This window comes from Diadema antillarum, unplaced genomic scaffold (genome assembly GCF_040938485.1).
Source record: "Diadema antillarum isolate AM-2024a unplaced genomic scaffold, OU_Dant_1.0 seq00002073_RagTag, whole genome shotgun sequence".
Lineage (NCBI taxonomy): Eukaryota > Metazoa > Echinodermata > Echinoidea > Diadematoida > Diadematidae > Diadema > Diadema antillarum.
The window spans coordinates 99,752-127,305 of record NW_027272720.1 but is presented as its reverse complement, the minus strand read 5'-3'; the positions used below and the strand labels follow the sequence as shown (position 1 = coordinate 127,305).

Genomic DNA, 27,554 nt, shown 5'->3' with positions numbered 1-27,554 from the left:
TGCATCATGTGACACATTTCAATACAGAAAGTACATCATGTGTACTCTACAATGCTTGCTGTGAAATAGTTACAATAGGCAAGCAAAAACCAAAGAACAAGAAAGATCTAAATGGCAATATACACATGGATTTTAGTGAATGTAGAAATATTAGTAGAACACATCAGTTACGTTTTGACGAAACTTGATTGAAACAAAATATGACAAGGATTCTGCACTTATTCATGTTTTTTATAATGATAAAAGAGCATTTGTGTTACATCCTCAAAAGGTAGTTGGAAATATTATTGTCCATAACACGTTAGTGACAAATGTGCATATTTTATTCCTTAAAAATATAATAGTTAACTATATAGTTATATACTATTCTTAAACTCCACTGATTGGCTCTACTAATCTTTCTGCATGCACTGAATTCACAAACACATTTGAGGTAAATACTCCTTTACGAAAAGGATCTGTACCAACTTGTTCACGCTGTCGATGTAATGCACTAACACACACACATACATGTAGATAAAAACACAAATCCAGATATTTCCACGTAATAACATGCATGCACGTACACATACACACACACGAAATACACAGCGATGCAGTCATTCCTTACCTCTTCTGGTTGATCAGGCTGGTCCTGCACGAGGGGCGCCACCAGTGTCAGCGTCTGGTCAACCTGCTCCTGGCTGGGCACCGCCAGGTTGCTGTCGATGGCGTTGTTGATGATGAAGGCGCTGATCGTCTTCCGGCCCTCGTAGTCCAGGTATTCGACGACGCGGCCGTAGTGCTCGAGGCGGAGCAGGGTGAGGATGTTGTTGTAAGACTCGACAGGGATCTTCAGCAGTCTCTGTAGCTCCTTGGCCACAGCAGTGTTGTATTGCAGACTGGAAGGTATCAAGCAAATTGCAATGTTGTAATAGTAGGATTAAGGTCATACCTGTTTCATGAAGATTGAGCATAAGCTGCAATCAATCGCAAATTGCATTTTATAAACAATTTTGCAATTGATCGCGAGTAAGGCTCAATCTACTGAAAGTTAGGCTTGATTTTTCTTGAAATCAAGCAAAAGCGTCTTCATGAAACAGGACTTATGGTCAATATTGAACTTACGCTCGATTCAACGAGTCATGGTCAATAAATCAAGCATAAGATCAATTGCAACTCTTTATGATACAGGCCCCAGGACTCTACACAAGTACAGTCAAACATGCTATAGCCTGACCTGTCTATACTGACTACCAACCTATCTTAACCACATGCAAAAAACACCCGGCTGGGAAAATGAGTGGATAAGAACCTGTACATGGCAACCACCTGCCTGATGCAAGCAGTAACCAAAGATTTGGTTTCTTGTTGTACAACCAAAATGTGTGTACAACAACTGCCTAGTGGCAAGCAGTGGGAGAGTGACCAGCTCACTACAAGCTTTGCTTGCTTTGCATCAAACAAATGCCACTGAAATGTGTCTACAGCTAAAGTAACATATGACTGCTTGGAAGGGCAAGGCAAGGAGTCAACAGAAATGACTTATCTAGGTGTACATAATATACCATGGTGTACTAGCGTATGTAATCATATAGGATATTGAAACTATCCATCACACACGGCTACTACACTGAACATATTTGTAATAGCCACCTGTCTTCAATGACCATATTTCGTGTTTCATTTGAGTGGTCTTTGAGGAGAGGTTTGACTGTACATTGAACTTGAATGTTTGATGCTGCCACAAAGGAATGTTACAGTGACATACAAAACAGATGCAATGATAGCAATACCACTTGGCCCATGTTCACTCCTTTACGCCAATGCTAATCTCTTGATCCTACTTACAAGATTGTGTCTTGCAGAGATCAACACATGCAATGCCTTTCAATATTGATGATTTTAGCTATTAATGGCACAGATGGGTACTCGCACTATGCTGTTCAAAATTAACTAGGCATTGCTGAGATGGAAATAAGCATTGGGCGGAGATAATTGCAGAGTGATATAAAATTTGCTGCCCATATTTTTGTAATGAAATCTCCACTTTTTTCTTGAAAACAATAAACTCCCATGGTTTTTAAATGTTTTTATCCGCATTATTGTTATCATTATCATTGTTATATCATTTCATCATTACATAAAGTACCATTTTGGCTATTTGAACCGTATAAAGACTTGAGAAATAATGTAAGATGTGAGAAGATGTAAAATGAACGAAACATGTGGACCTGGGCTTCCCAGAGGCTAATTTCAGAGGTTTTCAGACCCCACACACACTGCATCAACAACAAATGCTGCATCTGAAACTCACTGTTCCAGCTTGAGCTTTTCAAAGATGGAGGCAGTCGTCTCCAACACCTTGTCGATGTAGTCCACCCTGTCTGGGTAGCACTTGAGGGCAAGGTTGATGAGGGAGACTTGGAGAGCAACGATATCCTCCGTTGGCATGTCAGACCGAGCCTGTCCACACAGACAATGAAAGACAAGACAGAGAACTCAAACATTTAATTGACTGAGAAATGTTGCGGTGTGATAATCAATATTTCATCATCAATTGATTATGCTTATTGCCTGTCTCTGGAATATGCAATATATTTCTGAAAAGATTTCTAAGAAATATACTGATATTCCACAACTGAGAATCACTGAGAACTTTATTGGCTATCTTGGGGCACCCTATGTGGCACAGTGCAAAAACTCATGTATCGATGTGTTACTTTTTGAATATTATATACAGTAGAAAGTTAAGGAACATGGCAAATGCAATATGAAATCATACACACACACTGAAATTCACATCATTTTATCTACTGCATTTATATTTCAGCGTATGTCATTGTGTCTACATGGCACCATGCATTGTGCCTTTACAGATCCTGAGCTCATATTCTGAATGTGTGTATCAAACAAGTGGGACCAAATGAATTCAATCGAATGTAGTGAATGAACTTTTTGTCTCTCTGGTACTTCCACACATCCACACATCCACACATTAAAAGCATAGATATTCACTTATAACATCTTTGATAGACCTGTTTTCACCTGGTCTGGGTAATTACCCCCTGGACAGTTACCCCAGACCCTTCCCCTGACCCTAACCCCAATCCTAAACATAATTGTGACCCTAACCCAAACTCTAACCTTACACCTAACCCCAACCCTAATCTTTACTCTAACCTTTGTAACGATTTATCGGGGGGGGGGGGGGGGGGGGGGTAATTGTCCTCGGGGGTAATTGCCCTGATATGGTGCTCACCTCTATGATTCCTGCAATCTGATGTGAAAAGATGTCAAAGAGTTTGAGGTCTGATGGAATCCCCGGTGTGTCGTCTCGGCAGGCAAACAGGGCTAGTCTGTTGAGGGGTTGGGGGTTGAGGAAATTTGGGAAGATGCAAAAAAGATAATTCTACATGAAGACAAACTGCAAGGGTGGAACCTTCTGAACAATCAATTCTTTGCAAAGGATCAATTCACTTCAATTCAATGAACTTTGCTTGTTTATTCTATTCATTCATAAATCTTTTGCAGGTTAGAGCATTTTCTTTTCACTGGATTTAAAAGTTTGTTTTCTTTTTTGCATTATCACTTCTATGATGCTTCAACAGAGGGCAAAGTTCACAAAACATTTCCAGATTGCAAAACATTTCAAGTATACAGTTATTTCATCATATAGTATACGATTTTTCTTCTCCTTATGCATTTCATCTGTTGTTGATTATTTCAAAGGGGTGGTCTCAGTGCTGGATTCAAAGGTTGGTAAACCCCATGATCAGTAGTCTGACAACTTAACAAAAGAGATCCCCACACTTCTGAAGCTAAAAAATTAGTTCATGTCAGCTGCTAGTCTTGATTTGGACATTAAACATTGTCAGTGGTTGAAACTAAACTTCACTCAGTGGTATAGGAATAGAGAATGTCCTACCTGTCAATCATGGCGATGATGATATTCTTGACGTTGACCTGAGAGTTGAGATCAGCACAAGCCTTCAGGAACATACTCAGAGTCTGAAGGTGGAATTCGTCTGGGAACACCTACAAAACAAGAAAATTGTAACATATAGAACACTACAGTCGTGGCAGCAATGATACAAAACATACTCAGGGCTTAGATTTTAAGCCCAGGACAAATTTCTTTTCCTGGAAGAAGACACATCAAAACATGTTAAGAAATTTTATGTCAGATTTATGTCATCAAGGTGAGTCTGGGATTGTAAGAAGCAATAGAAGCAACAACCACAGCCACAAAAAAAAAAAAAATGCTTATCAGGTCAATAATTTGTGGCAAAGACATGCATATAAATTATGGAATACAGTACTGTATACGCTTAATATTTTGCCAGATTTCTATTTTCACTAATTTTGCGATTCAAGTGCTATTCACGAATTCAAAAACACATGAACGTATGAACTCTGATCCCAACATGAATGCGATGTGTACACATAAATTTCTCCATTGAGTACTTTACTCCACAATCGCGAATTTAACCTCTCGCAAAATCGTTGGAAAGTCCTGATTCTATCCTCCAGTAAGTTATGTTGTCTTTAGGGGCATTTTTGCCTGTTTCATTTGGTGACAGATCATAGCTTTTAGTCTTTATCATCAAAATACAATTTCGACAGACATCCCAATGTTAGTGGACACAATTTATTCTTATCCATCAAATGTAAAGCAATATTTTCCTCTCACCTGGATGATACACTCCATGAGGTACTCCTGAGCAATCTGATCTCGACAGCTCACAACCTGCTCAATCACCTCTGGCAAGATGTCCTGAATTTTACAGACCAGAAGATAAAACTTAAAATTACCAAGACTCAATCAGAGAATCTGTGACACACAATCATCTCCTCTTGTACACATAAAACCACAAACCACTTACAAAGGAAACGTAGGGAATGAACTGTATACAAGCAATCAACTTTAAATTGTTTATCTTTATCAAGCAGATGACAGAGTTTACTCCTGTTAAGAGTCAAGACGTGACTTCTAACATGTATGGCATGCACAGCTAAGAAATAATCTTAGAAGTCACACATCAACAATAATTCTGTGGTGTTTTTCTGGGAACTAGGTAGAAAACACACACATAAACAAGAAAAGCAGGATAAGTAGAGGTGTAATAAGCTAGTATTAGATGTAAGCATGAAATGAGAGCAAAGTATGTGTAAATTGCTACTACAATGTACTTGAAGTCGGACCATGAATAAAAAGTTCATAATTACCTTTGATTAACAATCTTTATTCATATAATTCTTTTTCACACTCTCTCATACGCTGTCATAAATGTTAATATATATACATAAATGAGTATAGCAACAATCTCCGTGGCAGCAACACGAACTGTCAAATCCATAAAAGGGTGGTCTTTAGAGGGTAATGTCCAAGGGGATTCTGCAGCAGAAATTACTACTTTGTCATCACTAAATTGGCACCTTTGAATATTAATGCATATCTTACACATTGGAGGAAGATTAGACCGCTAAATTCAATAAATTTGCCGCAAAAAAAAAAAAAAAAATCAGAAAGACACCTACAAAATTTTGCCAATTTGAGAGAAAAACAAGGATTTAATTAAATCTTGTTGCTCATTTAAATTTGGCTTTCTGAAGGATTTGGAAAATTTTGTAACCAAAGCACACCATAATCTGTGAACACCAAAGGGATCCAAGGAAAGATTATAATTATTTTTTCTTGACCTGTTTCTCATAAAATACAATAATGAATATTGAAATCAATAATAATAAGAGTAATAATCAAACCATAGAAACGTTGTTTCTGGGACTCAGTTTACTGTCTACCTCCCTCCCTCCAATACCCCATCCCTCCACCCCCTCCCAACAACCCACCTTCTTGTAGCGCTCCACGTCCACCGTCTCCAGTTGGCTGAGCCGAACCAGATTGGTGCCCACCAGGATGCGCAGCTCGTTGCGCTCCTTCTCCCGCTTCTCCCAGTCCCGGGAGTGGCCCTGGTGCTGCATCCGCACCCACAGCTTGTTCATCTCGGCAAAGTTGAGCAGAATGAAGTCGATGGAGTCCTCCACCTTCCTCCAGCTGTCTCGGGGTTGTCGCTGGGGTTGGAAGTGGGGCAGAGAGAAAACATTCAGTGTTGTACAAGAAAAAATTTCTACCTTTTTTTTCAGTTCTTCAGAGAATGAAACTTCTACAGAGAGAGATTGCAGGGACATGAGGAAGAAGAGGAACAAAGAGCAGTAGGCAGTTCATATTCTCTTCCTACTTGATGAAGTAACACATTAATTATCATTATATCTTACATGTGACATATAGTAAAGAAACATATCAGTATCGCTTCTTGTCGATAGAGCATAACTATTAACCTTAGTAACTTAGTGTGATATTTAGTTTATGTTTCTTGCAGGATAATTCTGCAGTTGAATTGTGGACATTTCATTATGATATCAACACATCTTGGAAGAGAGAGACAGGAGAGAAATGTAATTTTTTGGAAGCATCAATTCTACTAACAATTTGCATGATCAAAAGATTATGGCGATGTCACTTCTGCACTCAGGATAATGGGATAACATAGATTTTGTTTCATTAAATAGCCCAGGTATCAAACAACACATGGTAGGTCTATGGAGGAAGGTATTCATTCCCAACTGTTGAGCTCCATCATAGTTAATTCAAAAATATGAGGACAGAAATAGCTACCCCCTACAGCTGTCCCCCCCCCCCCCCTTCTCCATCCCTTGGAGGACCTGCTCACCTCTCATCGACCTCACAGTCTGGCAGAATGTTCCTGGTGCACTGCAGGAGGTAGTTCCTCAGGAACAGGCCCCTCAGGGGATGCTGGACACCCCTGCACATCTCCACCAGGTCCTTCATGATGTCCTTGCGAGAGCTCTGCTGTGACTTGATGTACACGATGCCGACGGTAATCAGAAGGTACCTAAAAGGATCAACCACAGCTTCACTGTCAACATCTAGTCTCATTTATATGAACACAAGTATGAGGGCAATGGAGTTTGAAAAGCACTGAAAACCACTTGTAGGGGCTGAAAGGACAGACCAACCACATTCCACATAAGGCAAGATCAGCCAAGAAGGCTCAACAGAATGCTTACACCACTTTGGGAATTTGTATCTTCTTCCAGACAGTCATGTACCCACATGTTAATAAGTAAGTAATCTCTCCCCCCCCCCCCCCCCCCGCCATTTCTGTGTCTATACCTTGGACCCATTTTGCCTTACGCCTTCCTGTGCAAAACTTCCTATCCATCTCTTTATCTCTTTATCTTCCATTCATTGAACGAGCTCAACTATTACATCATGCCATAACCACTTCCCTTTATGAATGACCATGTGCACTTTCATTCTGCCTCAGCATGCCTTGTACAGTTTGTCAATGTCAGTCTTTTGCTTTGTTTTTTTAATATTTTTTTAACTTAACTGGCCTGGCCATTACTTTCTAACTTATCTCCACGACGGTAGAATGTTTTAAATCACTGACGAGGCATCTCCTATTGCCATCACTACAAACACATTTTCCCATTTGCTGAAAGGTGATTATGACCTTACTTCTCAAGATTCATGTGTCCAACACACGCTCACATAATGAGTACACACCTGTAAACCCCCACTCCCCCCCCCCCCCCCCAAAAAAAAAAAAAAAAACCCAAAACAAAACAACACAACACAACACAACATAGCTATATCATGTGAATGTGTAAAAAGAAAAACTTACAGGCGAGGGCACGATGTTTCCTGCATACTGAACGAGCTCATAAAGGTCAGCTATCTTGTGACCCTTCTGGTACTCATCCAGGAGGTACTGCTCCAGGTAACGGAGTTCATCGCATACACTCATATCTTCACACAAGTAATGTCAAGGAGAATTTAGACTAAAAAATCTGCCATAGCAAGATGATTGTCCACTAGTAAAGAGCAGGTTTTCATACCAAATTTCACACCAACACACCGTCAGGAGAGAAGTAAAAGGTTCTGTAACATTTATTTAAATATCTTCTGATAGTCTAAATAATCTACAATAATTATTCATTGACATACACAAGTGTTTATGAGTCACAAATGTTTTGCCAGAATGGTGAAACTGAATAAGAACGTAGAAATGCAGTTGAGTTCGGTTGAACGGTTTGCTGAAGACATCTTCCTTAATAATAGAAAATAATAATCAATTCTGATTGGTTGATACCTGAATTATATTTGATTGCATCACAGCATGCCACACTGACAGGGCCCAGGTCAATTAATTCAGAACAAAAGGATACAGAGTTCATAGTAGCCTTTCGGAGATAGGAGAGATGTGCGCAGTTCACCCAGCATGTTGGATGCATTTTTAAGACCATCCATCAGTTTTCCTTTATCCTGGAGGAACAACAAAATGTGACAATAAGAAAGGTAATGTATAGTGTGTGATGAAGATCTATTAAAGTACTAAGTGTATCTCGAAGAATATCAAGGAGCAGCACTACTGGTATGTTATCATCTTAAATTTCTTCTTCATGCCACATTCACAATTCAATATTTAGTATCTGTTACCATGTTTAGCACAAGATATATTCAGTAAGTTCAAGTTGCATCTTAAAAGACACTTTTCATAACTGTTGCAAACTGTGATTTCTCCATGCTACTTGTAAGGTCTGGCAACACTTTTTTGGGCAAAACCACATTGCTCTACTTTGGCATGCAGGAAGGAAGTGAGAATTATCGAAATCTGATCCATTAATGTCCTAAACTGGTCTTGTTCTACTCGGATGTCATTTCTCCATCCTACTGAGAGTAAGGCATGTAACGATGTCACCACATTGCAATGAAACTACAATTTATACTGTTAATGTCAGATACAGCTTCTTCATTGAACAGAAAAAGCACTTTTGCAACATACACCTGCCGAAATACATATTTGTAAGGCAAGAATTGCCGCAATGAAATGTGGACAGCTTTATCATTGATCTCTAACACAAGTACAAACACAGCAGAATAATATTGGCTGGAGTCGACAGTTACTGATAAGCGTACCCTTCAATGCACATATTCACTGATGAGTGCTCTTTGTGGTTTTTTAATGTACCTTTGTGGGCAGCTAATGAAGATCGATTTAATCGGACTCACCATATTTCCCCATGCTACTGGGGGACTTAAAAGGGGAAATCCAGTCTAATATAAGTTAGAAAGAGTAAAATAGTATGAGTTAAATGGTAAAATTTTGATCAAAATCAGGTAAAAATAAGGAAGTTAAGACATTTTGAAGTTTCGCTAATTTTTCAGGAAATAGTTCTTTAACAGTCAATTTATGCAAATGGAAAAGTGAGCATGTCATCCCCTAGCAACTTGCCACATAGATTGTATATAAAATTTTGAAATTTCCATTTTTTTATTTAAACGCAATTAAGTCCAAGGCTTAAATCCTGATATATCTAATTGATCACTATTATGAAGTGATTCAACCAGGAATACAAAACAGTGTAACATCATGTTTCAGACTTCAATGACAGAAACATTGAATTTTGTCATGTTTTTTTGACATGATCAATGGAAAATTGTGAGGTTAAGACATGGTTAGCTCACTCATTTGCATTCCTATCCACTGTGTAAGAACTCTTTTGCAGAAATTAGCAAACTTTAAAAATGCCATTACGTCCTTTATTTTCATCTGATTTCAGCCAAATTTTTACTGTTGAACTCATAAGATTTTACTCTTTCTTTTTATCAGACTAACATATACTGGATTTCCCCTCTAAGCGGTTATGGAACTCTGGCATGAACTCACCAAGGACCTCTTCATCTGGAAGGCCTGGACCTTGACCACTTGCTGAGCCTCCTCCAGCAGCTTCTCCTGCTCCTCGTTCCCGACCGCTTGTGTGGGCGGCTGCAAGAACAAACGCACAAGAAGCCATTAGGTTTGACGAATGCAATCCTGAGGGACTTTGGCTGAAGATATTATCACCTTTTCACCATTAACTATTTACATGCCATACATACAGTGTACATGTATTGTTGCTCTATGGGGTCTAGATGTGTATCATAATTATGGTGCAAAACAATTGCAACTTTGGTGAGCTACAAAATTTGTAGTGTGCTAAAATGGCACTTCCTAATTCCATTGCATACAGTTACATAAAAGGATTATAGATGGAATTGATTAAGTTGATTAAATTTACACAAAATTATTAACAAATTCACCACACACACACACACAAAAAGCCAATTGGAGCAAAAGAACCGACCCAAGCATGCATAACTTTTGCATATATACACCTGCCACTACCAAAATAGCTATGAATGATTTCAACTCTAGTGCAGTACTCGAGTATTAGTGGATAAACTCAGCCTAATGGGTAAACTCAGCCTATCGGGTAAACTCAGCCCCTCATGACCCCATTACAGGGGCCGAGTTTACCCACAAAGACGGTATACTAATTGTTAAGCGATTTACTTTGACTCTGGTAACCACATGGGGAAATCTGAGTATGGTAAACCGGGTCACATACGAATTGTGTTTGTGTGTGTGTGCGTGTGTGTGTGTTTTCAAAACATACAGCTTTGTACAGTGATCATTAGAAAGACTTTATGTCCCCCCCTCCCCCCCCCCCCCCCCCCCCTTGATATCACTCTACACTACCCTACCCTTGTTAACTTATGCACAGATGCAAACTGGTACACAGGCTGCTGGATCACTGCAACATACATTGTAAGTTTGTTCACCACAGACCTCCACTATAGAAATAGTATAAACAATGATGGATCTGAGCGATAATAGATAAAATCTAGACTGGTCTATCAATCATCCCTGGCCCTGGAAAATCATTTCATAAACGATAAACCATGATTTGATGAGCAAGATTGACACCGACACTAAACAGCCAATTTTATGTTGGGTGTTAGACCTTTACAGAACTACAATGTATATTCTTCCCCACATGACAGAGTCTTGTGACATTTGCTGTCTGAATAGAAGTAAATAAACTAGAAAAGTGCAGACCTCTGCCAAGCAGCTAATTCCAATCCATCATGTACACATGCTGAAAATTGTCCATTTCCCATTTATAGAACCCTTTCTCGATGGGCCGAATGCATAAACGCTAGCAATTGCTTGTGCTAGCCTTTTACTCAAATCCGTATGCATAAAAACAAGCAATTGCTTGCGAGCAGAAGCTTTTGCTACCAAGCACAAGCAATTGCTTGCTGCCCTCAAGCAATTGCTTAGAGACCAAGCATTTGCTTAAAAACGTATGCATAAAACATACCTTTTGCTAGTTCTTGCTAGCAATTGCTTACGATTTTCCAAGCTCTGTAAAATGAGCTCGAGCTTTTGCTTAACCGGAACGTTCCCTTTTTTTAATCATTTTCATATTCATGAAAGAAAGACCACACTTGTGCAGGAGTGGTATAAATCTACAAGAAATTACTCCTGAGTAGTGTAAGACACTTTTTCATTTCAACAACGGGAATGTCCAGTGGTTAGCACGCAAAATGTGATGAAAATCAGGTAGGATGTCTGACTTCGGTAGAGAGCAAGGAGACCTCTCTCCGCGTGCGATCTGGCAGATCCAGGCTACTATAAGCTGCAGTGATGAGAATCAGCCAGTAATACGTATGTGTGTGTAGATGTGTGTGTATGTGTCTGCTTGTCTCTTCTGCTATGTCAGGAAATGTTTCCACACACACATGCCCTTTCAAATACATGCTGTCACACTCGCCTTTGTTCTTGTGTTCGCACAGGCGTGAAGTCCCTTTTGTTGAAAACGCAAGCAATTGCTTGTGTGGGACAAGCAAAAGGTGTTAGCATAAGCAAAAGGTTATGCATATGGATTTAAGCAATTGCTTGAGCTAGACCTTTTGCTAGAAGAGCTTGTGCTTTTGCTTGAAGCAATTGCTTACAAGCAATTGCTTGTTTTATGCATTCGGCCCTTTGTTTCATCACCTTGCAGCTGCAGCATGGTGTCTCCCACAAGTACTGTATCATGGGCATCATGGGGGTGGGGGGGTGCAAACACACACTCCCTTCAGAAAAGTTTTGCTTATCATGTATGCAAGGACAATTTAAATCTCCATGGTCTCTCCCCCTCCCCCCTCTTGCTCATATGGGCTCAGTCACTTTGCTCCCTCACATGCACGTAGGTAAAGAGGCCTGCATTTTTTTTCTCGCTCGTCAGCTGAAGAAATCCAGAAGTGGAATCAGAATTTTTTTCCTTTTTTTTTGTTTTGTTTTTGTTTTGTTTTTGTTTTGTTTTGTTTTGTTTTGTTTTGTTTTTTTTTGGGGGGGGGGCTTGTTAGCTGATAAAACGCGGAAGTGGAACCAAAAATATAAACCCACCCCCTTGAAAAAAGCTGGTGACGCCCGTGTATATGCCATATATTTAGCGAGTCTTAAATTTTCGTGAATCAGGACTTCAGGACGATTTCGTGAGTGGTTAAATTGGCGATCGTGGAACGGAGAAATGTATGTGTGCATCACATTCATATCGGGATCTGAGTCATTATTTTCGCGAATAGGACCTGACTCAAGAAATTCACAAAAATGAAAACCTTGCAAAATATTCGGCATAGAAACTATACAGCAGATGTCTAGAGCACGTGTTTAGAGTGCATATCACCTCAAATACGCGCAGCTTGACATTTCAAGTTCATTGACCTGATCTGCAAAAAAATAAAAAAATCCTTATTAAATTTAAAATCCATAAAAATTCCCGGATTGCTACCAAAATTTAATAATTTATTCCATGTTGTGTCATTTAATTATCAACTTTTCCTGCCTGGACAAGGTTCATTCCAAGCCATTCCCAAACTTTTGGAGGTATTTTGCAAACAACCCCGACAAACCAACGACGATGATCACTTAAATGTAATGGGATGGTACAGTTTCTGTTGAGGTGGGGCTTCATGTTTCCAAGGTTTATCAATGTTAATTTTTTGAGGTAATTAAGAACCTCGCATAAGTCCCATGAAATATGAAAGAGCATATAATTCTAAGAGGAATTCAAAGTTTTCTTGATGAAAATTTGTTGAGATGGCTGAGATATCCAAAACAAATTGTTTTACCTTTTTTTAGAAATCTCAGCCATTTCAAAACCGATTTTTATCAAATAGGCCTAAAACTTTTAATTCCTCTTAGAATTGCATGCTCTTTAACATTTCATGGAGTGGTTTCAAAGTACATGTATCTCACACAAAGTTAAAAGCTGAATCCTCACCTCAACCATAATTAGATCTATATAACACCTAATAGACTATTGAGATCCTTGTCATTTGATTAGTTGTACGACATTGATCATTCGTCCCATTTTACTATGAGTCCTGAGCTGACATCATAATCCGTGAAATTGTGGCTCCATTTACCGGGCAATCTTGGATTAATAAAATATAGATCTACAATAGTACAAGTAGGTCTATACAATTTGCTCCACTGCACTCACGCTGAAAGCCCAGCACAGGACACTACGCATTTACGCATGGAAAATGCTTGCGTTTCCAGTGTGTATGAAACAGCACGCTAGCGTAAAGCGTGCAATGAGCACTCTCTCGATTCTGGATCCCACACATTCTCTCGTTTCTATTCTAAATTTATAGTAAATTTTAAATAAATTTATACAACATCAAATGATAAGGATCTATTTTAGGTGATATATAAAACAAATAATAGATCTAGGGCCTAAATGTTTTCCATTTGTGAAATGGGCAGAGTATTGTATACGCCCAATATTCTGTGAGGTTTTCATGTTTCGCGAATTTCACGAGTCAGGTGCTATTCACGAAATTAAAGACACGCGAAAATATTGACTCTGATCCTGATGCGAATGTGACGTATACATGCGTGTACAAGTAAAATATAGATCTACTTCTCCTTCAGTACAGCCCAGTGCCCCAGGACTAGCCCCAATCGCAATTAACCACTCGCGATATTGTTGGAAATTTGCATATGCGAAAATTTAGATTTGGAAATAAGTAGGGTCTAGAATCTATATGCGGATGGCATGTAAATTTACAGTAGAGTCTAACATTATTTCTTTCAGTGAAAGATGAAATTTGTATTGATCCATTCAATTAAATTTACAATGAGGCGCAGCCGAGTTGAATGGATCATTTCACCTTTCACCTCATGAAATATTCTGTCCAATGCACTAACATTCATTATTTGTATAAATTTACTATATACCATACCATTCCTTTAACCTCCTCCGTTCTTGGAAGAGGTAAAATTGGCCTAAACTCCGGCCCCTTACGCCCTGCGACCCAGTGCAGTGCGAGTCGAATGGGTGCGTTGTTACACCCCCTTCATCGCGACCGCCGCTCCATGACCGTGTCGGGTGGGTGTGTGATGTCGATAATCGTGAGTAGAGGTATACGATTACGATACGGGTTTTAAATTTACTTGTGACTTGAACGGAAACAACAATAACATCAAAACTAACGTTAGAGGGGTTTGTTCATTCAACTGATTCTTACCATATCTGATAATCTCCTGCTCTAACAACCGTAAGGAAAATCACGAGTCCGCTCTTCAACGTAGGCGTCAACGGAGGTTAACGTTTCTCTACGGAACGTGTGTGTAAACGTATATTTGGTCGTGGGTAAGATTGCGATCCTTATCAAAGGATCGGAACGCCAATGCACACACGCCGAAATGGATCAGTGGGGCCGACCACAGAACTCGGTAATCATGTACAAATACACACAGAGTTGTGTGTAGAGTTCTGTGGGGTCGACACGACTGGGGATGTACAACCTTTGACCTGTGATCTGCGTGCGCGCGTACAATACACTCTGGTGCCTGTGCTTGTGCTCCGAGCATGCAGAGAGGGATCGGAGAGGAAGAGAGAGAGAAAAAAAGGAGGAAGAAGATTACCCGCGTCCGTCGAAGTCACGTTTCGAAGGGGCAAGATGATTGGTGTACATACGAACGGACTTATTTTAGAGCTTGCTGGATTGGTTAAAAGAGTTAAAGCGCTGGAACAGTGCGCGCGGGTTTTGATAATCGTATCGTAAATGACATGTGTATACGTGTAGGACTGAAGTGAATGTAGATTTCTACATCTACGTCCACGATAATACCCGTCCGATGTTATTTGCAGGAAGACTGAATCTCTCGGCTCAGTCGTGAAGTCTTTCCATGCGATTATGGACGACCATGCTGTAAAGAAACTGGGATCCAAGTTGGGCATTTGCTCTTCTAAAATCTTGAGGTAAGGTCGAGGGTAGACAGAAGTCAGATTATCAGAATAGAAAGATCCGTCTGGCGTCTATCCGAGGAGTCTTTTAATATAACATCGGTCTCCTCCGTATATTTTGAAGCCAGATAGACGCAGTCTCCACGGAACATATCCCTGACGACCAAGGGCCCCATTTCCTAAAAAGTTGCTATGATAGTCATTCTTGTTGGAATAAGTTGTCATGGTATGGTAACGACAAGAATCCAGCTTCGCTTCCTGATTGGCTGTTGCTACTGGTACTGGAAGTTGCTATTCCAGCAAGAGTTGACATCCTAACAAAAGTTTAAGTTCTTTAACATCTTTTATGAATATGAAACAGGGCCCAGTTAGACGTCTAAAGACTGATCTTTCGGTCAAGGTCGCGAGGATAGACCTAGACAGAAAGATTCATCTGTCGGAGGAGTCTTCTTCTTTTTTTTTTTTTTTTTGACATTATCGCTCTCCTCCGGAGGGGATCCATGAAGCCAGGTACAATCCTGCGGAACATATCCCCGACGACCAGATACAGACTTGTGGGGCGTTTCATCAACGAGTTCGTCGGAGGTTTTCACCGACAAATTTGCTATCAGCCAATCAGACGCAAGGATTTCAGTAGCTTTTAAACAGTTGTCGGTGTAAATCACTGACAAAAAGTTTCATGAAACACCCCCCCTGATCGTTCGGACAAGCCAAGCAAGGCCAGGGTAGACCGAAATATCTGTCTGCTGACGATGAACTGCTTGTTGATTAACTGCAACATCCGCCGCACGAAGTGCGCCTTGCGGCGCGGTCCCCCGGGGCTACTTGTTGATATGATGACAATAATATACTGTACACTACATGTTCACTTGTGCTGCATGCACCAACATTCAACAACCATGAGGACCGACTGCGACCATGACTGATGACGACAGGATTCATACTAGGGGGTCTATGCGGTAGAGCACGATATCGATTGATTAAGCGACTGCAGCAGTAAATTATAATTAAAGTTTAGGTAGTTTATACAATGCCAGGTATGAAAGCGTGTGATAATTTTTTCTTCTCTCTCATTGCATTGCTGCCTTTTAGTTTTGGATCTGTTACTCTAAAAAAAGCTCAGGTTGAGCATCACTCGAACTTGACCGAAAGATCGGTCTGTATCTGTCCGTCGGGGAATGTTCCGCGGAGACTGCGTCTGGCTTCACGGATCCCCTCCGTATACAGACCGAAGTCAATGATTGCGGCTCCTGTGTGGAGCAGTCGCGCACAGATCAAACGTTACGATAAACCAAATTTCAGACAGCTTTTTTACATTCAAACAAGTTTGACATGACATGACACATTATGCAGCAATATTTGGGATAAATTTCTCAATTGTGCAATCGAAATACTCACATAAACTCGGTTATAACGCAGACATTTTATCGATATCGCAACATCGCCGTTCGCAAGCTGTAAGTCGCCATTTTGAATCTGTAAGCCAATCACATGTGAGGTACCTGTTTTAGTAAAACAAACACGTAGAAACTACCTCGCATGTGATTGGCTAATAGATTCATAGTGTATGTTTCTGCAGTTTGAACGTGACGACGCGACAGCTGTGTTTTACGTTGAAAATTCTACTAAAATTTTGGATTATTCATTAATCTGGTGAGTTTATTGTATTCTTAAAAAGCTAATTTCACTATACAAGCTTAAATTTGCCGACCTAGGGCCATGAATTAGACGCAATCGAGAAGGGTGAGGTACCTCACCCAATTTTCCATAGAGACAGTGGTTAAGAACATCCACACAGCAATGGGTACTGCAACCTTCCGTCTGTCTACGGAGGACAGCGTTAATGGCAAAATATAAAAAAAGTCCTCCGGACAGACGGATCTTTCTGTCTACACTCGAACGTGACTGATGAATGGATGGAGTGCCGCTTAGAAAGTCCAAATGCAAACTTTGTGCTTTTGTTGTAGACATCTGTATAAATTAGAGCTGTTTTGAAGCCAATGAAGGCGTTTGTGCAGTTGTGCTAATTATTGATGTAAGCTCTTCGGGCAATTTATTCCACTCTCTTGCCATGTGGGGAAAATATGAGAATAGAAATGGACTCTAACGTTAGATGAGATGGAGAGTTTGATCGTAGAATAACCAGTTTGGGGGTAATTGGGTTTACAGCTCAAAGACTACCGTACTTGTTACTTGTTACTTGTTGCAGTAATCCCATTTGCAGCTCCAAGGAAGCTACACCGGGATGCAAATCGTGTCATGTGCCAGTGGAGGTGCCAAAGTGACAAGGTTGTGCATGTCTCTCTTATGTACACTAAAACTGTAAAGCAAAAGTGTCTGTGCAAGTAAAAACATTGGTCCCTTTCTACAGCATGTGGAACCCAGCAGGAGTTTTTGTCCACTTATTTGCAAAGGAGTTATAATTTATGTAAAACTAAAAAAAAAAACCTAAAAAAAAAAACATGTCCAAGTTGACATGATCAGATGAGATGATCATGATTGATTTTGTGGAACGGTCAGACTATAATTGAGTTATCTTCTGTGCTGAAGTAGGGGTAACTTGAGATTCCTTAGCAGTGTGTGTGTGTGTGTGGGGGGGGGGGGGGGGGGGGGGAAGCGGGGAACCATCAGCATATACACTGTAGAACTGCAGTACTCTACCTGTATGTGTGGTCGGACCAAGCTCTTAAATAGGCTTGGGTTTCTACATGAATTGGGGTGTTGGTGCATTGCTGAGATTTCTTTGAAAACTTGTTCCATTTCATATCTGACAAGAGGGTGACTCCTAGCCCCTACAAATTTTGTAGGTATTTATGCTGGTTTGTTTCTTTAAGGCTGGTGTGATCCGAGAGTGTATAGCGTTGAAGGATGGGTGATCGTTTCCTTGAAAACCGTATGACGTTGCACTTCTCTGGCTTAAAGTTCATCTTTCATTTTCTTTCCCAGCTAGTAAGGGAGTGTATGTGTAGGTCATTTTGGAGAGCAATCCTTACAGTCCTTCCTGTCTGTGAGGCAGTCCTCTGTGAAAAGGCGAACTCTGGATGTTAAGCTGTCTGATAGATCATTTATGTAACAAAAAAACCAAAACAAAACAAAAAACAAGAGAGGTTCCAACACTATGCCCTTGGGGAACTCCAGAATCTACATGGACAGGTTTAGAGGACTTGCCTTGACAATGGATTGCCCCTTGTTGGTAAGAACAATTTGATATCCAGGAGAGAGGCGGGCCTCTTACTTCATGTAAAGTTTATGAAGTAATAGTAGTCGCTGGTGAGGTACCTTATCGACAGCTTTAGGAAAATCTAATATTATTGCATCAGCTTCCTCTATGCTTTTGGTTCTATCTAATATGTGGTGGATTGTAGACAATAGCTGGGGTTTGCATGATCTTCGTGCTCTGAAGCCATGTTGGGTTGTTGCTCAGAATGTTGAACTCTTCAAGGTGATTCATGACATGCCAGTAGATGGTATGCTCAAGTACTTTGCAGATAGCTGAGGTGAGGGAGACTGGTCTATAGTTTGCAAGCATCTGTCTTGCAGCCTTTTTTAACTATCACCGAAATGTTGTGTTTTTTTTTTTCAATTCTTTAGAGAGTTTCCCCAGTTCTGATGCTCTGTGTGAAAATGATCTGGAGGATTGGAGAAGTCTCCTCTGCGCAAATCTGCAGCACATGAGGACTGATTTCAGCTGGACCAGGAGCTTTGTTGACCTTGAGGTCCCTCAGGAGTTTTGTTATACCTTTAGTGCTGATTTCTAGATCTGACAAGGCTGGATAAGGACTCTGCCGTAGTGAAGGAATAGAGGATGTGTCTTCTTTGGTAAACACCAGACTGATACTGCTTGCTACTGTAAGTACAGTGTTGTACCTCTGCTTTTATCAGCTGCACTACTAACCAGGGACCCCGTTGCTTACTAGGGCTGAGATGCCACATGCTTCCCGTCTACAGTATTTTATGAAGGACCAAAACTTCTTAACGTTCGTCTGTACCATAGGGATTCAAAGATGGTCATTGAGAGGTATTCCTGCTCTGCTTTTCTTAGGTTACGTTGAACTTCCGTCCTTAGTGACTTATATTTGCTTCTATTGCCGTTCACAAGTTGGTCGATTCAGCAGTGTAAAAGGCTCTATTCTTTTTTCCTAATCAGTCTTTGGAGAGATTTTGACAGCCATGGAGGATTAAATCTGGATGATTTTCGGTAATTGATGAGGTACATTTTTTATGTACAGCACCCAAAAGTGGGGATTTAAATCCTTCCCAAATTTCATTTATGGATGACTGGCCATAACTTCCCTTAAACTTGGTTCTGAATTGGGGCAAGGTCCTCATAGACCCCGTTTACAGTGCGGGGCCGGGCTCACCCGCGGCCGAAGCCGGCCTCAATTGCGCGGACCGAGCCTCGCAATTTTGTCCGTTTACACTGCTGGGCTCGGCCCGTGCTTTTAATTCAAACCTTTCAATATTTTGTCGTAGTGGCGCTCTGCTTGTAAACAAATGCAATTTGGTATTGCCTGGTTTTCAGACCTTTGCCAACGGAATTCCGTGGCGACGAAGTCGCCGTTCGGGCAAAGGCCTTTGCCAAAGGAAAGAATCCTTTGCAGGACAAAACCACCTTAAACTATACCAGTTTTTCGACGTTGAGGGGGTTAATATCCTGAATAGCGAAAGATACAGGCAGAGGGTTTGGAAGCAAGACTAAAATTGGCTGCGCATTTGGCCCAGTTTGCGTTTACACCAAGAAAAGGCCGGGCTCGGGCCGAGACCCACCTCCAGAGCGAGGCCAAATGCGAGGCAAAATTTGGCCTTTTGCGCGTTTACACTGAAGCGGGGCTGGGCACGGCCGCGGCTGAGCTGCGGCCCGAGCCTCGCACTGTAAACGGGGTCTTTGATATGGCCTTTCACATTTGTTTTGTGCCAGTGAAAAATTCTTCTGCATTCAGACCTCTGTATGCAGGGTCTTGTACTTGCATCCGCAATTATTTTGAAATGATCGGATATTCCAGGCCTCCGTCTTCAAAGGCTGGAAGAAGCTCGGATTTGAAACACACAAGAGGTTTGAAATATTTTGAACATGCAATGACTTACGTTTAAAGATTGTGATTCGGTTCATGTGCTAGCTGAACAAGAGAAAAATTATCTAACAAGTTGAGTAGTTCATTCGTTATCTCTGCAGGAGTATCAGACGTGATTATGTCTTGATCAGTTTTGTCTTTATCTTCCTACACCAAATGGTAGCATAGCAGAGACTCCAACTCTCCCGTTTTCGACGGGAGATCTCCTGCCGAAAACCCTATTTTGCAAAATCTCCCGTTCTCCCGCTTGAGATTTAATTTCTCCCGCCCTGGCTCCGTGTCTCCCGTTGGAAAGGATTTCTTACTTATTGCTATTGTATGTTAGAAAAAATAAGCCTTAGATAGCACCAGAGAGCATCTAGAACCCTAGGAACTTGGCGCTTCACACACATCAACTTGGAGTCTCCCGTTTGCAAGGGGTTTCAGGCGGGAGAAATCGCCAGATCAGAAGGTGCTTTGGGTTGGAGTCTCTGCATAGGATCAGTTATTGAAATATACTGTGTAGTACCCCACGTTTTATATTCGTCTATGGCAGTGCACCTAGACCTGTGTATGCTTACTATGGTGGGAGCATAAAGTAGAGATATCTGCCCGTACTTGGCAGTGGCTGTCAGGATTGTTGGTCCTTACAGTGTACAGTGTACATTGTATACCATTTCTTGAAAAGTTCTCAAAATATTTATTCTTGCCCAGTTGTGGTCTGTAGCATCCTACAGAATGAAGACATTTCCAACACACTGTTGGGCAATGATTCTAGCATTAAAGAATGTGATTAAACATTGCATATTTGCATCTATAATTTTCTTTTGCAGAAGAGCTCAGGAGTTGATTAGGTTGTGCCAACTGCGCTGTACCTCCCTTGCAATGAATGGAACATGCCAAGCTGTGATGTGCCTTGAATTAGCTAGTACTGAAATGGATCACCCCACTAGTAGGGTAGGGTTTTTTGTTCATTCAAGTCGATGTACATCTGTATATAATCACGTTCTTGTTAGTAAAAGGTCAGGTTTCATTGCTTTGTAAAATGAATATTGCAGTAATATGTCATGGGCATTTAGATAGATCAGCACTCTCATGGGCACAAGCACTCTTGTTCAAAGCTTTATAAACCAATTATCAACATAAAAACCTTTAATAGTTAGATCCATGACAAAATAAAGAAGAGACATACCCAAACTCCTGGTTTATTGGAAACAATTTTAATCATTTGCAGTAATAGTTACCAATCAACTTCATGACTCAAGTCATATGATCATTATTATTGTTTTAAAGTTACCCAGTATTACTGAGTAACTGTATCAGTAGACACATTGATACAGATAATGGGCAGTGTTATAATCAGGTTCGTATATGGTGTAGCTTCAAATTGAGCTGTCTGAAATATTTCTGTCAATTAGGCCAGTGCCGTCCAGCTGTCAGGGGTCAATAAGAAAGTCTACACCAACTCATTCAAGACCCTACAGACCCTGCTTGACCTCCAGCCCACAGTGACCCTCAGGGATCTGGCTGTCCAGTTTGGCTGTATTGGAGTGGTGGACAGTGCACAGGTCATTCTCAAAAGGTAAGTCCTGCATGGGAAGGTACTGTGTGTACCACTACTTCGAACATAGCTTTGAACCTATGAGATAAAGGGGGCCACTGGGCTATGGAAGACTTTTTGTTTATTTGTGATTGCTTTAAAAGCACTTATATGCCCATGAAATATTGATAGTGAGTATGAATTTGCATGTTTGAATTTCGTCTGTGCACCTTTTTGATGTAGCTACATTCAATTCTTCTTGCTTCTATTTTTTTTTTTTTTGGGGGAGGGGGAGGGGCAGCTCCCCCCCCCCCCCCTACTTTTGGAAAATCACAATACCTATATTTTTTGGAATATTGCATCCATGATTCTTCCCATCTAAGGTGTGGGGGGGGGGGAATGGATGTTACCATTACCCACTTAAAATAATTTGTAGAACACTGAGAATTTGAGGACTGATAAAAGGAACAATTTTCCTTGTTTTCTTGTAAAGGCATCAGCATGTTCCAATTTGAATAAAAATGATAAAATTTGGCTCTCCCATGCATTTTACTTTCTTGCTTGATATTTTATGAGCATTCAGAGAAATCACAAACTGCTGCAAACCATAAGTCCATATCCTATATTATAGCAGTGAGGATTTCAGGTCAGGATTTCCTATTTTGAGTTCACAGTTTTGCGTATTTTATCAAAGTGCTCCAGAGTGATCATATATAATGACTGTGAAGTCAGAATGATTCCATTTCTTGGTTCAGATGTAAGAAATCCTCCTACCCCACCCCCATCTAGCTTTTGGTTTTAAGTGTCCTAGTTTATGGGAGATGATATCATGTTGTTCAAATAGGTACAGTAAATCACTACTACATGACAGCAGTTGTCCAAATGTGCTGAACATGACCTTCACTGCTGCATTGCACTATTTCATAATCAAGGCACAGTTAAATCTGCATGGTTAATAAACACAAATTAAAGATAGGATTACATTAGAAGTTAATTTTTGGACACATACCTGGTATTCACTATTTTTTTTTTTTTTTTTTTTGGGGGGGGGGATATAGACAAAAGTTATCCCAGTATACTAGACCTGTTATTATCCTACACTGCTGGCATTGAACAATCTCATTTTTTAGACCTGTTTATGTATATTTTAGGAAAAATATGTCTTTGTTGTTGTTTGATAAATTCCTAGTTACAGACAGAGCTTTGAGAAGCGAGTGACTGAGGCAGCCAAGGATGAGGTAGACTTCAGTAAACCACTCTTTACAGGGGCTGCCATGTACACAGAATCCAGGTGAGGGATGCTTGTGTGAAGAAAAGATCTTAGATGAATGCATCACATACATGTATATTTGACCCCAGTATAAACTACAACATCCCACTGTACATGTTGAAGTTTTCAGTGATAATTGAGAAGTGAAATCAAACTGACAGATTAAGTAAGCTTCCATACAGTGTGAAGTTGCTGCTTAAAATGCGTCAATACCTTGAAAATTAAGTGTGTAACAAATAAGAGTACATAATTCGAATGATATCCAAAAATGTGAGAGTGTGAAGTTCTTTACTAGCAGAAATAATGCTAAGACTATTCCAAATGCACTGAAAGGTGTATGTATAGTGATATTAGAATGGGTGACAGGCACTATTGATGCGCATCGACTGCACAGATTTGGACATTTTCGCGTGGAACATTCTTTCTCTGGTTGCTGAAGTTACATAATCCACTGTGTGCATACTGTAAAAGTGGAAATTTTCGCGGTGTTGAAATTTTCGCACATTTCGCGCAACAAGAAACTAGCGCGAAAATAAAAGCATGCGAATATTTTTGCTTGCCATATGTTCCTGTGCATGATGTCTTGATTCTGCGGAATTAAAAACACGCAAAACCCTTCTGACCCCGCCAAGCGCGAAAAATTAGTCGCGCGAAAATATCCACTTTTACAGTATACAAGTGTAGCATATGTATGTGTGCAATGGCTTGGCCAGCTGTCGCTACATGTATGTATGTACCATGCCCTCTACTAATTAGCCAAATACATGTTCAGACTCACAATGCATTACTTGGTACCACTACAAAATGTGATCTGTTTGGACATACAGTATTGTAAAAATGGATGTTTTTCGCGTGAGTAATTTTTTTGCGCTCGGCCGGGTAAGATGAATTTCGAGTGTTTTTAATTCCACAGAATTAGGACATTACTGGAACGTACATGTATGACATGCAAAAATATTTGTGTGCTTTTATTTTCGCACTAGCTTCTGGTTGCGCGAAATAATAATGATAATGAATAACGCTTATACAGCACTTAATACTGACATTTGTAAGTGCATTAATATGGAAGAAATATTAAATTAAAGAGGAAATCCACCATAAAAATAAGTAAACTTCAAAAGAAAAAGAGAAAAATATCCCTACAAAACATCAGTGAGAAATAAGGAAGATATGACATTTTGAAATTTCACAATTTTTTGGAAGACATTTCTTGACTGGTCCTTATGAATATTCAAATCAGCAAGTTGACAATGTCATGCTCTCACAATTTCTTATTCATTTTGTATACAGCAATGACAAAAATCTCGTATTTTAGCTGCATGAATATAAAACTTGTCTTAAAATCACACCCCCCCCCCCCCAAAAAAAAAAAAAAAAAAATGTTAACTGATATATCTTGGTATGGGAACATGCTTTTACTTGTATTAGGCATTAGCTAAAAATAAATTTTTTTCTGAATTTCATATACAGTCAAACCTGTCTATAGCGGCCACCCAAGGGAGACGAAAAGAGTGGTGATTATAGACAGGTGGCTGCTATAGACAGGTTATCCAACTTTTGTGTGCATTGCCTACATGTTCATGTATCATCATTGTATACAATACATCTATGAGTACTTACATGTGCATGTATGTACATGTATATTATATGTGTGCACACGTGTGTTTCATGCATTGAACAATGTTTGTGTCAATCAAATTGTAGCATGTGTACAGTTGTGAAGAAAGCTTAACACTAGCGTATTATTATGACTGAATGAGTGATGAATGCAGTGGTGGTGATCACTGAACGTTGCCCATGAATGACTGGCCCAGCTACAAAGCAGAAAAACATGCTGAATTATCAGCTCGAATACAGCTCCATCCAATCTGTGGCGGCTTTCGGCAGGTTAAAATCTACTGTGGGAAACAAACTTTGTGGCTACTGGCCGCCTGAGACAGGTGGTCAATAAGGCAGGTTTGACTGTATAACATACATGAAAAATTGTGAGGGTATGTGTTCCAACAGTCTATTCACTATCAAATTATGGAACATTGTCACAGAAAGATAGAGGGAGAGAGAAAACATCGTAGTGTACATGTAATTCACCTGTGTCATTCTCCTCTGTGATTCTGGCCAAGAATTCATTAGATCACTCAGAGTGGTTGCTGCCATAGCATCTGAGGGGGTCTTGATACCGGTGTAGGGTCCACACTTCTTTCTGTTTGAGGTCAGACTTTTCAGGGCCAAAAATGCAGCCTTGGCAACACAAAACTCTTCATGGCAGTCGTGTCAAAGAAGCAGTGAGCACAATGGACATGGATGTTTGATAGAGATAAGAAGATCCATGCTGCATGAATCTTTGGACGTAAACATTACTAATTGCTGTGAGGGCATGGTTGTAGTGGAGTTTGACTTTGTTTGATTTCTTGTCCAAATACCAACATGTCTGGGTGTTTGTACCGCAGTGATATGCTGTCAGTCGTGTGAGAGCAGATGAAAGAGGTCAGACCACAGCAAGTGTCAGAAAATGTGTGAACACGCAGCATGGGCTCATATGCCCTGGTTATACTTATCAGATCAAATGCAGTATAGGTTACATGTACGATATCATTTTTACAACTCATTCATCATTATTGCTTGCTCTTAGGATTATTTTGCAAATCAAGTTCCGTTTAAGAAACTGATTATTGTATACACCAATTATTTCTTGGGTTTTTTTATTTTCACAAATTTTGTGAGTCGGGTGCCATTCACGAATTTCATAACACGTGAAAATGTCAACTCTGATCCCAAGATAATGTGACATGCTTGCGGGCATTCCTCTGCTCATTACTGTACTCTACAATCTCAAATTTAATCGCTCCAGAAATTGTCAGGAAGTCCTGATTCATGAAATATTAGACTGGCTAAATACATGACATGTACAGTAGTAGTATTAAACATCTAAGGGCCAGTATATTTTTCACAACTGTTCCATAATTGCACCAATGTGTCCCCTCATTGAATACAGGCGGCAAAAGATCCGTATAGACAAGACCAAGCTGCTAGACATCGTTGGTGTGAAAAGGAGCACCTTTGACAAGCTGTGTGCGGAGATGGAGAAACACGCCACACGGATTCTCGGTGAGTTTACGCCAATTTCCATAAAGAATACTTCCAACTGTTATTGATGACATTGACGAATGTTGTTTGATTGAACACATCTGGGTATGCATGGTTGTTTGTCTAAAGCAGCTTTCTTATAACTTTTGTAAATTGAATATTTGCAGCACCTGAAACAGCCAGTGAAATCTGTCAACATATGGGCTTTAGACTATGCTGCAGTTGTAGTACATATATATGTAATTATTTGTTTATCATTTTCTTTTATGTGATGATCCAGTATCATTATAATGGAGTGTGAATTGGAAGGATAGAAATTATACGTAATTTGGAGTCATTTACATAATTAGTATTCTCTGCCTGAATTAAGATATTGTTCTTGATTTGTGACCCTGATCACATACCAACTGCTACTTTTTCATATCAAATTTTGTCGATGAGGTTAGCTTTGTCATTATTTTTGTTGTGAATGAATGCTTCTTCAAGATGACTATCTTTTTGTTCCTTCTTATTGCAGGTGAGCAGAAATCCACATCATCAAAGAGACATCACTCCTGGTTAGATGACCTGGAAAAGTCCTTTGAAGGTCAGTTTAGATCAGCATCAGTTTGTGGCATCAAAAGTCATGATTGTGATCAAACATGAGATTTATCACAATATATTGATGCTGGATTCTGATTGGTCAAAGGCAATTGTTTGTTGATTTCAAATTGTTGCTGGTCATGCAGTTGGGCTTACATGTAGATATGTCCGGTGAAAAGTTTGTTTCAGTTTATGGAAAATGCGCTTTATAAATTTGTTATTATTATTATTATTATTATTATTATTATTATTATTGTTATTATTATTATTATTATTATTAATATTATTATTATTATTATTATTATTATTATTATTATTATTGTTATTATTATTATTATTATTATTATTATTATTATTATTATTATTATTATTATTATTATTATTATTATTATTATTATTATTATTATTATTATTATTATTATTATTATTTAGGTAATGAGTGCAGGATTCATTGTTCCAGCATAGTCTATCAGATGAATGCTGCAACTGGTAATGTAATGTACTCCTCTGTCAAGACATTTCATATTTCTGTTTATTTGTTTTCTGCCCACTCAAGATCCACTTGAAGAACTTTAATTCTCCCTCCCCTTGCATGAAAAGAATTCCCATCATCTATGCAATCTTTTCTCTCTCTCATCTTTAACTCAAATGCATTTTTATGGAGTGATCATTTTTAATTCTAATTTATTCTGTTAGAATTATTCTTTATCATCCATTTTGTTTCTTTGCTAATGCTATACACGCTGATACACACTGATCTTCACTTTCTCCAGATGAGGTTTCCCCACCAAAGCAGGGGCGGAAAGCAGCAGAGGCTAGAGACTCACAGCTCAGCGACTACGAGGAATGGAGACGGAAGATATTGGAAAACACCGATGATGCTGCCAAATGA

General features: G+C 39.7%; 1 protein-coding gene and 1 pseudogene across 1 annotated transcript; one reads left to right on the top strand and one right to left on the bottom strand.

The window, feature by feature from the left end:
* Positions 1-610: 610 nt before the first annotated feature.
* LOC139713835 (vacuolar protein sorting-associated protein 35-like) lies at positions 611-25,256 on the bottom strand (annotated as a pseudogene).
* Positions 25,256-27,554, top strand: LOC139713834 (origin recognition complex subunit 6-like). Its single transcript, XM_071625541.1, has 4 exons — positions 25,256-25,278; positions 25,989-26,101; positions 26,598-26,666; positions 27,436-27,554. The coding sequence occupies exons 1-4, from the start codon at positions 25,256-25,258 to the stop codon at positions 27,552-27,554; spliced, it is 324 nt and encodes a 107-aa protein (XP_071481642.1).

Excerpts from the sequence above, each read along its gene's own strand:
- LOC139713834 (XM_071625541.1), top strand. The coding sequence starts at position 25,256 with ATGGCAGTCGTGTCAAAGAAGCA. Across the intron at positions 25,279-25,988 it reads GCAGTCGTGTCAAAGAAGCA|GCGGCAAAAGATCCGTATAG; the intron begins GTGAGCACAATG and ends CATTGAATACAG. Across the intron at positions 26,667-27,435 it reads CCTGGAAAAGTCCTTTGAAG|ATGAGGTTTCCCCACCAAAG; the intron begins GTCAGTTTAGAT and ends CACTTTCTCCAG.